The sequence below is a fragment of the Pipistrellus kuhlii genome, unplaced genomic scaffold, assembly GCF_014108245.1.
Source record: "Pipistrellus kuhlii isolate mPipKuh1 unplaced genomic scaffold, mPipKuh1.p scaffold_m20_p_16, whole genome shotgun sequence".
In the NCBI taxonomy this organism is placed as follows: Eukaryota; Metazoa; Chordata; class Mammalia; order Chiroptera; family Vespertilionidae; genus Pipistrellus; species Pipistrellus kuhlii.
In genome coordinates this window covers 29,057,003-29,072,414 of record NW_023425471.1, presented here as the reverse complement: position 1 = coordinate 29,072,414, position 15,412 = coordinate 29,057,003, and the positions used below count along the sequence as shown (strand labels likewise).

General features: G+C 42.6%; 1 protein-coding gene across 3 annotated transcripts in view; it reads right to left on the bottom strand.

Annotated features, from left to right (window-relative positions):
• The window catches only part of PHKA1 (phosphorylase kinase regulatory subunit alpha 1), a 205,390-nt gene that overhangs the window by 16,178 nt on the left and 173,800 nt on the right, over positions 1-15,412 (bottom strand). For 2 of the 3 annotated variants that reach the window (XM_036439888.2, XM_045582388.1), the window contains 3 exons: positions 13,632-13,733; positions 12,512-12,627; positions 4,786-4,836 (listed from right to left, as the gene is read on the bottom strand). In XM_036439888.2, the coding sequence (XP_036295781.1) occupies positions 4,786-4,836; positions 12,512-12,627; positions 13,632-13,733 (269 nt within the window). The remainder of the gene's footprint in view (positions 1-4,785; positions 4,837-12,511; positions 12,628-13,631; positions 13,734-15,412) is intronic. The other variant, XM_036439889.2, reaches the window with a different exon arrangement.

The window sequence follows — 15,412 nt, the reverse complement described above, 5'->3', positions numbered from 1 at the left end:
ATTTAGGAGTAAATTTAACAAAACATGTGTGGAACATGTACTCTGAAAACAAAAGGTGTTGAAATTAAAGACCTATATAAATGGGAAAAAATCATATGTCCATGGATCAATTAACACTGTTAAGACAGCAATACTCTCAAAATGTATCTACAGATTGAACACAGTTTTTATCAAAATCCCAACTAGATTATTTGAAGAAACTAATAAGTTTATGGGGGAGGGAGGGTCGCATCTGTAATAGTATCAACAATAAAAGTAAAGTTTAAAACAAACAAATGAAAAATTTAAGGTATCCATGATAGTTAACACAATCTTAAAAAAGAAGACCAAAGTTGGAGGATTTATAACTTCTAATTTTAAAACTTACTATAAAGCTACAACAATCAAGATATTGTCATACAGGCATGGATTAGGCATGTAGATCAATGAAATAGAACTGGGAATTCAGAAATAAATCATTATATTTTTGTCAATTATTTTTCAACAAGGGTGCCAAGAAAATTAAATGGGGGCAAAGATAGCTTTTTTCAAGAAAGGGTGCTGGACAATGGAATACTACACTGCTATATAAAGGAAGGAACTCCTACCATTTGCAACAGCATAGATGGACCTGGAGAGCATTATGCTAAGCAAAATAAGTCTGTAGAGAAAGATAAATATGACATGATTTCACTCATTTGTGGAATATAATGAGCAACATAAACTGATGAACAAAACCAGATACAGAGACAGAAAAGCATCAATCATACTATCAAACCTCAGAGGGAAGGTAGGATAGGGTGGGAGTAAAGGAGAGAGATCAACCAAAGGACTTGTATGCATGCATATAAGCCTAACCAATGGACACAGATACAGAGGGGTGAGGGCATGAGCAGGGGTTGGGGAGTAGGAGGGCAATGGGGGATAAGGACACATATGTAATACCTTAATCAATAAAGAAAAAAAAAGAAATTGTGCTGGAAAAACTGAATATTCACATGCAGAAGAATTAAGTTGAACTCCTTACCTCACATCATACAAAATAATTTAAGTCTAAATGGGTTATTGTGCAGAAAAGAGTTACCACAGCAAGCCAGAAGTGCTATTCTTGGAAAGGCCTGCTTACAAGATTGACTCCTGGCTGGAGTTTGGAAACCTGGATTTGGGGAGGGCTCCCATCACTTCCAAAATTGATAACAGTGGTTTACTGTACCGAAACTGTGCAACACTATGGTTTCTGTTGAACACTTGCTTTTCCTCTGGGAGTCTGGAGTTTTAGTATGTTCCAGACAAAAGCTGTTTATGTGAGCAGCCCCAGTAAAAATCCTGGGTTCTGAGTCTTTAATGAGTTTCCCTGGTTGGCAATATTGTGCATATGTTCTCACAAGTCATTTGCTGGGGGAATTAAGCACATCCTGTGTGACTCTACTGGGAGAGTACTCTGGAAATTGGTGTCTTTTTCCCTTGGATTTTGTCCAATTCACCCTTTTCCTTTGCTGATTTTGCTTTGTATACTTTTGCTGTAATAAGTCTTAGTTGTGATTATGACCATATGACTTATTATGTCCTGTAAGTCCTCTTAGTGAATTATAAAACCTGGGGGTGGTCTTGGAGATCCCCAAAACAATTATAGACATAATTTTAAGATCTAAAACTATAAAACTCTTAAAACAAAAAGTAGGAATAAATCTTTGTAACCTTGGGTTTGGCAAAACTTTCTTAGATTTTGTCTAATAAAGCGGGAATATGCAAATTGACCATCACACCATAACAAAAATGCGTCCACAGCAGAGGCAGGGATTCTGTAACACAAATGGCTGTGGCCACAGCAGAGGTGGGGATCCTTTAACATAGGGGTGTCGAACTCAATCAGAGAAGGGGCCAAAATCTAAAATCCAGCCTAAATCGCGGGCCGAATGGTTTACTGAACAGTCATAAACTGTCATTGTGATGGAAACACAGCGAGTGCAGTGATGACAGCGCGGTGCGGGCCACATTGCAAGGCCTGGCGGGACAGATTTGGCCTGCGGGCCTTGTGTTTGACACATGTGCTTAACACAAGATGACTGTGCCCACAGCGGAGGCTGAGTTCCCATAATGAGCCTTAACAAGCAATCAGTAGGAACCTAAGGCTGCATCCCCCTCCCACCTGGTGGGGCTTGACAGGGGACCTCAGGCAGTGCCCCCACCCTGGTGCCAGGATGGGGGACATCAGGCCATGCCCCCTGCCTATATGGGGCTTGATGGGCAACCTCAGGCTGTGCCTCCCTCCCATAGGACTTGATGGGGGACCTCACATTGCAACCCCCCCCCCAGAGCTTTACAGGGGACCTCAAGGTGCAACCCCTTCCCCGGTGTCAGGCCAGGGCACCTGAGGCTGCACTCCCTCCACCCCCAGCGGGGCTTGACGGTGGACCTCATGCCATGCCCTCCCATTTTAGCACCAGGCCAGGCAACCTGAGGCTGTGCCCCCCAACCTGGTGGACCTTGATGAGGGTAGGGCTGGCTGTGTCTGGATCTAGCCAAGTAGGGGGGGAGCCAGCCGGGTCTGAGTCTCATGAGATTTTGAGGCACACATGAGTGGGTGGGGACCTGGCTCTGAGTTCTGTGGTATGCCCCAGACTCTGACAGGAGGGAGATTTTCATATACATTTTACTAATTTTCTTTCATCTCTGACACTTCTATTATAAAGAAAGGGCAAATAGCAATATTAAAATTTTCCCTCTAATTCCCTTTTAATGTGCACAAATTTCATGCACCAGGTCACTAGTATAACACTAAAAGAAAAAGTAAGTAAACTGAATTTCATCAAAATTAAAAACTTCTGCCAGGATCGGTTTGGTTCAATGGATAGAGCATCGGCTTGGGGACTGAAGGGTCCTGGGTTCGATTCCGGTCAAGGGCATGTACGTTGGTTGCGGGCACATCCCCAGTAGGGGGTGTGCAAGAGGCAACTGATCGATGACTCTCTCTCATCGATGTTTCTAACTCTTTATCTCTTTCCCTTCCTCTCTGTACAAAATCAATAAAATATATATATTTTTTAAATTAAAAACTTCTGTTCTTCAAATGACACTATCAAGAAAGTAACTCAGTGGTTGATATTCTCTAGAGGGGAAAAAAGAAATTAAAGGGAAAAGACAACCCATAGAAGAGAAGAAAATATTTTCCAATTACATATCTGATAAGGGATTTATATCCAGAATATATAAAGAACCTTTACAACTAAACAATGAAAAGTCAAATACCCAATTAAGAAATTGGAAAATAATCTGAAAGGAAATTTCTCCAAAGAAGATAACTAGCCAATGGAAACATGAATAGATGATCAATATCATAAACAATCTGGGAAATGTAAATCAAAACCACAATGAGATACTACTTCACACCCACTAAAATGGTTAGAATAAAAAAGGCCAAAAGAAAAAAAATAGCAATGTTTGGTGAAGATATGAAGAAATTGGGACACTCAAACATTGCTGGTGGAAATGTAAAATGGTACAGCTACTTTGCAAAAACAGTTTGCCAATTCCTCAGAATGCTAAACAAAGTTACTTACCAAATAACCTAGAACTTTGGCTCCTAGGTATATATGCAAGATAAATGAATACATATGTCTACACAAAAACTTGTACATAAGGTTGATAGCAGCATTACTCCTATTAGCCAAAAACAGAAACAATCCAGTTGTCCATCAAATGATGAAGTACTGACCCATGCTGCAACATAATGAACTTGGAAAAACTATAAGTAAAGGAGGAAATATATTGGGGAAAGTGGTTCTTTGACAGTTTAGATTCAGAAATAAACATAGAAATATTTTATGAGAAAAAACCTCACATTTTAATTTGGGCCAAATGCTTATATCGCCAACCACTGCTAAGTAAAACAGAAAGTGCCTCAAGACATTTGTATTGGCTAGTGACTATCACACTAATGTACTAAGTAGATGATCTGTCATTTGTCTTTGTACCATTAGAATCCTAGGCTGCTGATAGTGGGGTCAACCCAAAAAAAGGTATCCAGACTATTTCCTAAAACCAAATAGCAGCAGTTTTTAGGTTTTTTTTTTAGTAACTTCACCTCTATGTCTCTGACCTCCTTTATTAATGTGCATATGACAGAGTTGGCCAAATCTTACTTTACTAATTCATTATAGGTTATTTGGTTAAGGTCAATAGAAATATCAAAATTGTTTCCAATAGTTTCTTTCCAATTTTTTATTTGCTTGCTTCTGAAATTATAGGCCAGTATGAATCACTGATTTAAACCAAGGAAAATTTACTACTATATTTCCAGTGTGTGGCATGAAATTGGCACTCACTTAATATTTATTAGATAATCAATAATCAGAGTAGCTACCCCAGTGGTTTTCAAAATTAAAAGTGCATCAGAATCACCTAGAAAGATGATTAAAATACAGACTATTGGGCCTCACCCCAGACTTTCAGAGAGGAGAACAAGATTTTAAATTTCTAACAAATTCTCAGGTAACACTGATGCTGTCTAGTACAGTGCCTGATGCATAGTAGACATGCAATTAATTATAAGTTATAGAATAAATGAACAAACGGCTACTTAACAAATAATTTTAAAATTGGATTTTGTTTTCGTGACTCCCTTTCTTGCCTTTATGGGAAATAAATGGAAAGATTTCACCTTCATACATAAACTTGATTTATATTTATTTTAGTTCTTCATTCATTTTGTTTTTCTTTTCAATCAATCAGTATATGTCACAATTTACATAACAGTATGTTCAAAGAACTGGTAAATGGTATATAATACAAGATAACAGCCCTTACCAGAAAAGACGGTGACATCAAATCTATACCCAGGGTGTGACCACCGTTGGACTACAGAGAGAGAGAGAAAGAGAGAAAGAGAGAGAGAGAGAGAGAGAGAGAGAGAGAGAGAGAGAGAGAGAGAGAGAGAGAGAGAGAGAGAGGAAATTAAATTTTAAAAGAGATGAGGCAAAGCCCCCATTATTTGCATTTTTAAGTTATTAATAGAGTAAAATGACAAACTATTCAAGTAACTAGCCAGCATGTTATCATTTAAAAAGATGATGAAATCGCCTTATTTTAGAAGTAATGTTAAAGAGTAAAACAAAGAAAACTTCCTGGGAAATATTTTTCCATAAGAAAAGAGAAAATTGGTGAGTGGTAGAGAAATGGCTTAGAACAATACAAAATATCAGACAGGCAGGCAATGATGGAAATCAATATTTAGAAATGAGAAAATAATGAATACTTATGGATCCCCATAGTCTGAAATAAACTTTTAATGATTTCGACTTTCTTGAAGTTCTATAGGTAATGAATGTGTAAAAAAAAAAATTAAAGGATATAGCTGGGTATATTAATTTAGCTGAGAACATAGACTTCAAGTTCTAAATATATAATGGACTTGTAAGTAACACTGTGTGACTGTAAACAACTATGAACTGCTTAGCCAGTCACTTTCAATCAAAACTAGAATTGTTACCAACAATGTCAGTTTAACTCTTCAATATGAAATGTAAGTCTTCCACTTTTCCGATAGAAAAGATGTTCAAATTACACAATTTATCTGGGGGGAAAAAACTGTAAAGTGAGCATTTTTCTATCATAAGACCCATTCTTACTCTACTGCATAATATAAATGTGAAAGACTATCTGATAAGTGTTCTTACTCTTATCCTATATAATAAAAGCCCAGCAACTGAATGGAACTACTGAAATAACCGGAATGACCACAGCCCCTTGCCCTGGCCAGTCCTGCCACCCTGGCAGGGATGGCCAGCAAACAACACGCAGCCCCTCGACCCGGCCGGCCCAGCCCCCTCCGAGCCTCCCCACCCCAAACAGGGTGGGGATTGTCCAGGCCGGCCCCACTCCCAAGAGGGCCCACCATCCCAATCAGAGAGGGGCTGGCTAGCAAACTGCCTGCGGCCCCTCACTCCAGCCAGCCCCACCCCCCAACTGCCACCCAACCTAGATCAGGGCCATGGTTTGGCCCCAATGGCGTGGAGCAGCAGGGGCTGAGGCAGAGGCGGTAGGGACGATTAGGCAGGCAAGCAGAGTGGTTAGGGGCAATCAGGCAGGGAGGCAGGAGAGCAGTTAGGGGTGATCAGGCAGGAATGCTGAGTGGTTAGGGGCAATCTGGCAGGCAGGTGAGTAATTAGGGGTGATCAGGCATGCAGAGTGGTTAGGGGCATCAGTCAGGCAGGCAGAATGGTTATGATCAGGCAGACAGGCAGGCAGAGTGGTTGGGGCAATCAGGCAGGCAGGCAAGCAGGGGCTATCAGGCAGGCAGGCAGAGTGGTTAGGGGTGATCAGGCATCAATGTGAGATCTAGAGGGCAGTATTAGTTAGAGGTGATCAGGCAGGTAGGCAGGCGTGTGGTTAGGGGTGATCAGGCAGGCAGGCAAGCAAGATCGTTAGGAACGATCAGGCAGGCAGGTAGGCAAGGGGTTCGGAGCCAACAATCCCTGTGGAATCAGGCCTAAACTGGCAGTCAGACAGCCCCTGAGGAGTCCTGGATTGCCAGAGGGTGCACGCCCAGCTGAGGGACTACCACCACCCCCGTGCACGAATTTCGTGCATTGGGCCTCTAGTAGAAATAGAAAACTCTACCCTGCCACCTCTCAAACCCAACTCACCAAAGGCTCCTGAAACCACAAAATTAGATCACAGATTCAGGCTAGCAGTTCAAAGTGTAAAGCCTTTCACACCTTTCTCCTTCCCCTTGGACTCCCTGTCTCAGAAGAGGCATGCATGGTAGGGACGCACAAATGAAAGCTCAGAAAAATCACTCTTTTGGGGTCCTATGGCATATCCAGGAAGAGACAAATTGATCTCCAAAAACCAAGCACCAGACTCTGTCCCTTCCTCATCCCGAGGCTTCAGCTTCAGGCAGGAGACAAGGAGAGAGCCCTCTCGAATTTTCACAGAGACAGGAATGCTCAGGAGGCCAAGATAATAGAAACCTAAGGACCCAAATGCTGGGGCCCATGCCGCCAGGACCCACACAGCACAAGGCCAAGAGGAGCTCAGACCAAGTTCTAAACAGCCATCCCAGGGCATCCAAGGCTACAGCACATACTGGATTGTGTAATGGCAGGAGCTTGGGCATTCTAGAAGTGGAGAGCTCACCCCAACCCCTGGGCCCCAGGGGCTCTTTGCCTGGGTGCCCTTCCCCCAGATGCTCAGCCCAAGCTGTGCCAGCAAAATTCCTTTGCTGGGGCAGGATCACAGGGGGTAGATTGGGGAGGGATGGCTGTTTGCACACATGTAATTAGCTCTAATTATCCCAGGCTTTCAGTTCACCTACTTGGGGCCTGGAGCTGCACCAGGGGTAAATGTGGCCACAGAGCTGCTGCTCCACCGAATGAGCCCTGTCACCAGGCCGGGAAGCTCTATCCCAGTCCACAGCACCCTGTGTTGGCTTGGGGATATCTTTGTATATCCTCGGTCGTGTGCCTACACTGGCCGCTGGCAAGATTCAAGAGTACTTGGCACCAATGAAAAAGGAAGGGGTGGTGGTGGGGAGGGGAGGATGAACTGGTTCTCAGCTGCGATTGAAGGAAGTGCTAGCGCCCAGCTCTCCTGTCTGTGTAAGTCCTACATAAATGTGAGCCCAGAGCAGTGTCCAAGGCCAAAAAATCCCTGGGATTTTGGATGTAACTGCCAAACTGAGGTGTCCTAGACCATGCTCTATCTTCTTGCCCCCAGTCATATCGAGCCTCAGCCACCAGCACTCCTCTCCTGCAGGTGGCATAGCCAAGGCTCAGAGAGGTTAGGGAACTCACAGAGAGGTTAGGTGGCACAGCATGCCAGGGCCGCCACGAGAGCCACTGCATGGGATTTGGGATTCGCTCAAAAACAGGTGTGTGGGGACCTGGGAGGGAATGCCTCCAGGTCCTCCTCTCTGTGTCGTCTCAGATCCCTAGCCCTCGGCAACCCTGGTCCCTGTGTATTCAGTCCATTGCCCACAATATCCTTCCAGCCAGTTCAGCAATGTCTATGCTGAATGGAACCAGAGCGCAGAGGAGAGCGAGCTCAGCCCCAGGGACCTTAGTTGGAGGTGGAGGGATCAGCCTTCCCAAAGCCGGATTTCTCAGCACACTTGCTGAGTCCCTCCCTTCGCCTTCCGGGCTCTCTGTGGCTGTCTATCTCACCCACCCTGTGCATCTCTCTCCTTGCTCCTTGCTCTCTGATCCTGTTTGCTCTTCCCCATATCTCACTGGGCCTTTTGTCTCGGTTTCTCATTGGATCTCTGCCCGTGGAGAACATCCCTGCTTCCCCTGCAAAGGAACACACCAGCAGAATCTGCCTTTTCAATAAAAAAAGAAAACAGGAGGTGAATTAAAAAGCATTAACTTAAAAACAATCCATGTGTCTGCAAATGCATTCCAAATGGCAGCACTTTGGCGGGTGTGGCAGGGGCAGGGCATGTTGGCCACATGTTCTGGAGCCTCAGACATAAAGTGTAGGGGGCTCAGCACCTCGCTATGGACCCTTCCCCCTAGCCATCTGGGATGGGAGGGTCTGGGGAAGGGACTTAGTCTATACTCACCCTCCAAGACCCCCACCTGATTCGGTAAACCGTTTGCCCTGTTCTGGCATCTGCTGGTCCCTCTTACTCCCCCAGTACCTCCAAGCCTTCCTATGCTGACCCCAACTCTCCTTCTGCACCAGCCCTCCCCCCAGAGATTTCACCTTATCCCTCCCTCAGCCCCCCAATCTTCTATCCCATACTTCTTTCTGCCCTGCTCTGCCCCACCTTCATTCTGCCCTCCTGCCCCAGACCACCAAGCAGCTGTTTCTAGGAGAAATGGTTAGAACAAAGCTTTCCTTGGCCGGAAGAGACTCCCCAGGGAGCTGCATGCAGAAACGCACTCCCAGTCCTGTACCTGCAACTGCTCTGTCCTACCAGATGCCAATCAGAAATGTGTCTCTGGCCAAAACCGGTTTGGCTCAGTGATAGAGCGTAGGTCTGCAGACTGAAAGGTCCCAGGTTTGATTCAGGTCAGGGGCATGTACGTTGGTTGCGGGCACTTCCCCCCGTAAGGGGGTGTGCAAGAGGCAGCTGGTCGATGTTTCTCTCTCATCGACGTTTCTAGCACTCTATCTCTCTCCCTTCCTCTCTGTAAAAAAATCAATAAAATATATTTTTTAAAAAGAAACAGCAATCCTAAACAAATCACTGGATAAGAATGAAATAATTGCCAAAACCGGTTTGGCTCAGTGGTAGAGCATAGGTCTACGAACTGAAAGGTCCCAGGTTTGATTCTAGTCAAGGGCATGTACATTGGTTTCTTTGTGGTTTTGTTTTGTTTTGTTTTGCTTTGCTTTGTTCTTTTGTTTTGTTTTGTTTTTGTCTAGATAATTTATCCAGTCATGTACGTGGTGTAACAAAGTCCCCTACTAAGATTGTATTGCTGGTGCTATCTCTGTTGAAAACTTCCAGAAGGTTTTTTTTTTTTTTTTTTTTTTTTTTTTTTTTAATGTATTTGGTGCTCCTGTATTGGGTGCATATATGTTTACCATGGTTATATCCTCTTGTTTTAGTGATCCCTTTAATATCATGAAGTGGCCTTCCTTATCTCTTGTTATGGCCTTTAATTTGAGGTTTATTTTGTCAGATATAAGTATTGTTACCCCAGCTTATTTTTCATTTCCATTTGCCTGAAAGATATTTTCCCATCCCTTCACTTTGTCTGTGTGAGTCCCTTGTTTTGAGTTGGGTCTCTTGTAGACAGCAAATATATGAGTCATGTTTTTTATTCTTTCAGCTACCCCATGTCATTGGATTGGAATATTTAACCCATTTAAATTTAAATTATTATTGACTAGAGGTCTGGTACACAAAATTCGTGCATAGGAGTGTGTGTCCCTCAGCCCATCCTACACAGTCTCCAATCTGGGACCCCTCAAGGGATGTCTGAATGCCTATTTAGGCCATATCCCAGTAGGATTGGGCCTGAATGAGCAGTCAGACATCCCTCTCACAATCCAGGACTGCTGGCTTCCAACTGTTTGCCTGCCTGCCTTCCTGATTGCTCCTAACGACTTATTCCTGCCAGCCTGATCACCCCTAACCACTCCCCTGCCAGCCTGATTGATGTCTAACTGTTCCCCTGCCCGCCTTATGTCTAACTGTTCCCCTCATTGCTCTCCCATGCAGGCCTGGTCACCCCTAACTGCCCTCCCCTTCAGGCCTTGTTACTCTTAACTGCCTTCCCTGTAGGTCTGGTCCTCCCCACCTACCCTCCCCTGAAGGTGTGATCCCCCAACTTCTCTTCTCTATAGACATGGGTCCCCCCAACTTCCCTTCCCTGCAGGCCCAGTCGCCCCCAACTTCCCTCCTCTGCTGGCCTGGTCATCCTTAACTGCTCTCCCCTGCAGGTTTGATCACCCCAACTGCCCTCCCTTTAAGGTCTGGTCCTTCCCAACTGCCCTCCCCTGCTGGCCTGATTGCCCACAACTACTCTCCCTTGCAGGCCTAGTCCCTCCCAACTGCCCTCCCTTGGGGCCATCTTGTGGTGGCCATCTTGTGTCCACATGGGGGCAGCCATCTTTGACCACATGGGGCAGCCATCTTGTATTGGAGTGATGGTAAATTTGCATATTACTCTTTTATTAGATAGGATAAGTACTTGTTTGTAGCCATTTTTATTTTTTATGCCAGTGTTTCCTCTTCCTTTTCTATTTCTCCTTTTTACTAGTACAAGTTTCTTACACATTTCTTGCATTGATGGCTTGGTAATCAATAAACTTCCTTAGCCTTTTTTTTTAACTGGGCACTCTTGATTTTCACTTCAATTTTGAATGATAGCCTTGCTGGCCAGAGTATTCTTGGATCCAGCCCCTTTCTTTGCATCACTTTGTATACTTCATTCCATTCCTTTCTGGCCTGATGTGTTTCTGTTGTGAAATCATTTTATAATCTAATGGGAGATCCCCTGTAGGTAACTCTCTGTGTCTCTTTTGCAGCCTTTAAGATTCTCTCTTTGTCATTAACTTTGCTATTGTAATTACAACATTTGTCTTGGTGTAAGTTTTTTTGAGTTCATCTTATTTAGCACTCTGTGTGCTTGTGTGACTTTTTTCTCCCCCAAATCAGGGACATTTTCTGTCTTTACTTCTTCAAATAAGTTTTCTAATCCTTGCTCATCTTCTTGTCCTTCTGGCACCTCTATTATATGGATGTTGCTTCATTTCTTGTTATTCCAAAGCTCACTTAAGCTCTCCTTCTTTTTAATTTTTTTCTCCAATTGCTGGGCAGATTGGGTGTTTTATTCTACCCTGTTTTCTAAGTCACTCATTTGGTTCTCCACTCTTCTAGTCTACTGTTGAAATCTTCCATTGTGTTCTTTATCATAGCTGTATCATTCTTCATTTCCTCTTGATTTTTATATCTATGGGTAAATTTCTCATTTAGCTGGTTTAGGAACTATATGACTCTTACTCTGAATTCTTTCTCTGATATACTAATTGCCTCCATTTCATTTAGTTCTTTTTTTGGTGATCACACCTTTTCTTCCCTTTGGGGGTTGGGTTTTTTTTTTTTTTGTCTCTTTGTTTTTCTGCCTCTTTTTTTGCCCTGGGCTCCATGCTTGGGGTCTGAGGGGTTGAATGACCTAGGACTCGCTAGCCTGGAGGCTGAGTCTGCCTTGAATTTCACACCTTTATTGTTTCTGCTCTGAGTTGTAGCCTCTTTCCCGCTGGTTCTTGTCTTTCAGTTGTCCACTTCACATTCTTACAGTTGGCATGTTCACATGCACAGTTTTTCTGGTGTGTGACTCCCTGTGGGGGCCTAGAGTCCTCTGGTATGCAATTCATTGTGTGGCCCTAGTACCCAAGAAAGAATGGCATTCTAGGACCTTCTGGCAGCACACATATAGTGTGGTTCTATGACTTGAGAGTGGGCACAGCAGGTCACACCAGCAGCTCTCACCTGGGCCTGGGGTAGGGTGCATGCCAGCAGACAGCTCTGACTCTGCTGGGGGTGGAGTGCAAGCTGGCCAGAAGCCTCTGACCATGCCAGGAACAGAGTCTGTGCTGTTATCTCTTCTTAAAAGTAATAAATCTAATTCTAGTTTCATAAAGAAAATTAATTTTAAAATTACAGGATGATCTTAATAAGGGGATCTCTGAGTTTTAATATTTTGGTATCAGAAACAAATTACTCTTCTCTTAAAATTAACAAAAATCATTTGGTTCAGTAAAAGGAAAGCTGTCTAGAAAATGATTGCTATAAAAGAAAATCAAACAAGCTATTATGTGGCTTGTCATCTTATTTGTTAAAAGGCCATGAGCTCATGAATATTATGTAGAATTTAGGCAGGTTAAACTGTTAAAGGATCTCTAGTTGTTTCCCCTGACTTAGTCTAGATACACAGTATATGAAATTCCACCTGAAAAACATGCAGCTCACTTTAAACTCAGAACATAAAACAATATATATAATTCCAACAAAATATGACTTCAAAAAATGTTCTTAAACATGTCAATTTCTTAGTGAATCACCCAAGTAATATCTTACCTGCTTTATTTCACTTTTTAACTGCATGATCCCAGTTCTTTCAGTTTTGGTAGCTCCAACAGCACCAATCTCATGAATAGAAATGGCAGGGCTGATATTTGAATCAGTGGGGCGCACTAGATAGCATGATAGATTAAAGATAGAGGGGACAATCAGGTTCATTTTTTTTCCTCCACCACAATTAAAAGACTTCAATGTATATCTTCCTTTTATTTTAATTTTTAAAACACACACAGAAGTAAAACCTTGCTATTCAAAGTGTGGTCCATGGACCAGCAGCATCAGCATCACCTAGAAGCTTCTTAGTAGAATTTTAGGCTTCACTCTAGACTTTTGGTCCAGAATCAAAGACTGCATTTTAGCAAGTTCTCCAGGTGCAGAGTAAGGCTTGAGGAGCACTGCTTCAAAGCCTTCTTTTACCAATCCATGTTCTGGTATCCATCCAGCTGACATTATATATTTATTTATCCTAAGCCAAAATGTTGAGTGTGGGAGATAACCACTTTCATTTGCTCTGTTGATTAGGTACTTAACACCAAGTGCACATGAAAGACTAATTTGTGATGGAACCCTTTGTTTGAATTTAAAGGTGCATCAGATGCACTGTAGCAGCTACACACACGTACATGTGAGTCATTTGTTAATCCTAAAACAGAAACTTCAATTTAGGATAATTTAAGGGAATGGATAAAGCAGTTTAAAACAACACATGAGCCCAGCCAGTGTTGCTCAATGGTTAAGTGCAGACCTAGGAACCAGGGGGTTGAGGATTGATTCCTGGTCAGGGCATATGCCAAGGTTGTGGGCTTGATCCCCATTGTGGGGCATGCAGGAGGCAGCTAATCAGTGATTCTCTCCCATCATTGATGTTTCTATATCTGTCCCTCTCCCTTAAAAAATAAAACAACATATATATCAATCTATTTAGTTGATACTATCATTTAAGGGGAAAAGTGAGACATACAATGGTTTCCAAATATTGTTCCAGAAGACAGTCATGCTTTTAACTGTTCATATATTAGGGTTCTATTTATTTGTGGGGAAAAGATTCCTCAGATAAAAAAATACACTGTAAATCAATGACATATTTAAATACTCTGAAATAAAAATTCAACCTTACCACTGCGTTCTACTCCAAACTCCTTTCCACTGAGAATGTGATGCAGGAGGCTCTTCATGGCTGAAGGGCTGAGATTCATCAGGCCATCTGTGGCTTCCTCAGCTAGTTAGCAGAAATGTTAGGGCAGAGATATTTATAATTGGCCTGTCATACCCACCCTATTTTTTTCTATTTTCTTTTTTGTTTAGAATTTCTTTCTAAGTCACTTAATTGGAAGAATAAAATAACAAACAAACAAACAAAAACATTTCTAGTACCATACTGCCTAGATATTAAGACTGTAATTGATTTATAATAATTTAATGACTATGTAGTTTATGGATTAGCCAGGTCCTTGATTTATTTTTTTTTACTCCCCTCCACACCATTAGGATACTCAGCAGGACTTTTATTTGAAGGTGGGAAGAATGAAAGGAGAACAATGGGATTGGAACTAATCAGAGAAAGGCAATGAATGTAATGAATGAATATGCAGATGGACTAAAATAATTAAAATTTGTCAGCCTGGAAATACAGAGATATAAAAGGTAATAGATATGAATCCATAAAATTATAAAGAATGTTGAGAAGATAAATTAAACCTGTTAATCAGCATCAGACACTTATTAAGGGGTTTTCTACCTATGGATAATGATTTTATGCAATGTGCGTACTAACAAGTATGACATGATACTTGACCTTGAGTGGCTGACCAATTATTTGGGATAGATTGGATATGTAAACAAGATAGACAATAATAAAACATGGCTATGTAAGTGCCAAATTATGGTTGATTAAATTAGTGAGAAGTATTGCTGAAGTAAGAGGTAGAATCCAGACTAATGAGGATCTTAAATATCAGACTCAGGGATCTTAACTTTATCCTACAAGAAATAAATAGCCATCGTTTTGATGACTTCACAGGAAAAAAAAAGATCCATAGCAGCCACTTAAGGAAACGTTAAAAATGTGTGTTTATCCCTCATTCAGGTTTATTTTTTTTAACAAAATTTGTGCATGGGGGGGGGGGTCCTCTCAGCCCACCCTGCACCCTCTCCAATATGGGATATCCCTCTCACAATCCTGGACTGCTGGCTCCTAATTGTTCACCTGCCTAACTGCCTGATTGCACCTAATTGCCTGCCCCCCCACAGGCATAGTCGCCCCCAACAGACCCTCCCCTGCTGGCCTGATTGCCCCTTACTGCACCACCTGCTGGCATGGTCGCCCCCAACTGCCCCCCCACCAACCTGGTAACTCCTCATTGCCCCCCTTTATCAGCCTAGCAACCCTTCACTGCCCCCCACCCTGCCAGTTTGGTCACCTCCAACTGCCCCCCTGTGAGCCTGGTCGCCCCACGCAGCCCTCTGTTCTGCCGTTTGGTCATCCCTTACTAATTCCCCTGCTGACCTGGTCGCCCCACACAACCTGTTCAGTCATCTGTTCAGTTGTTTCGGATGCTATGGTCACTTAGCCTTTTATATGTATAGATAATCAGACCCTCATAAACATCCATGATATCATAGCTAGAGAATACACATATATAATACATGTAGTCTGCATCAATGTGCTAACCTAGAATTCATTTGGAATCAGGCATACTTGGACTCAATTTCTACTACTGATTAGCTATGTAACTTTGGGTAAGTTGTTTAACCTGAGTTTGTCTCTTTATTGGTAGAAGTAGGAAAAAAATACATTTTCCAGAGGGTTGTTGTAAAGATTAAATGAGATAATGCATGTAAATATAAAGCAGAAAGCACAGTATCTGGCATATGGTAAGTGTAAAATAATCATTAACT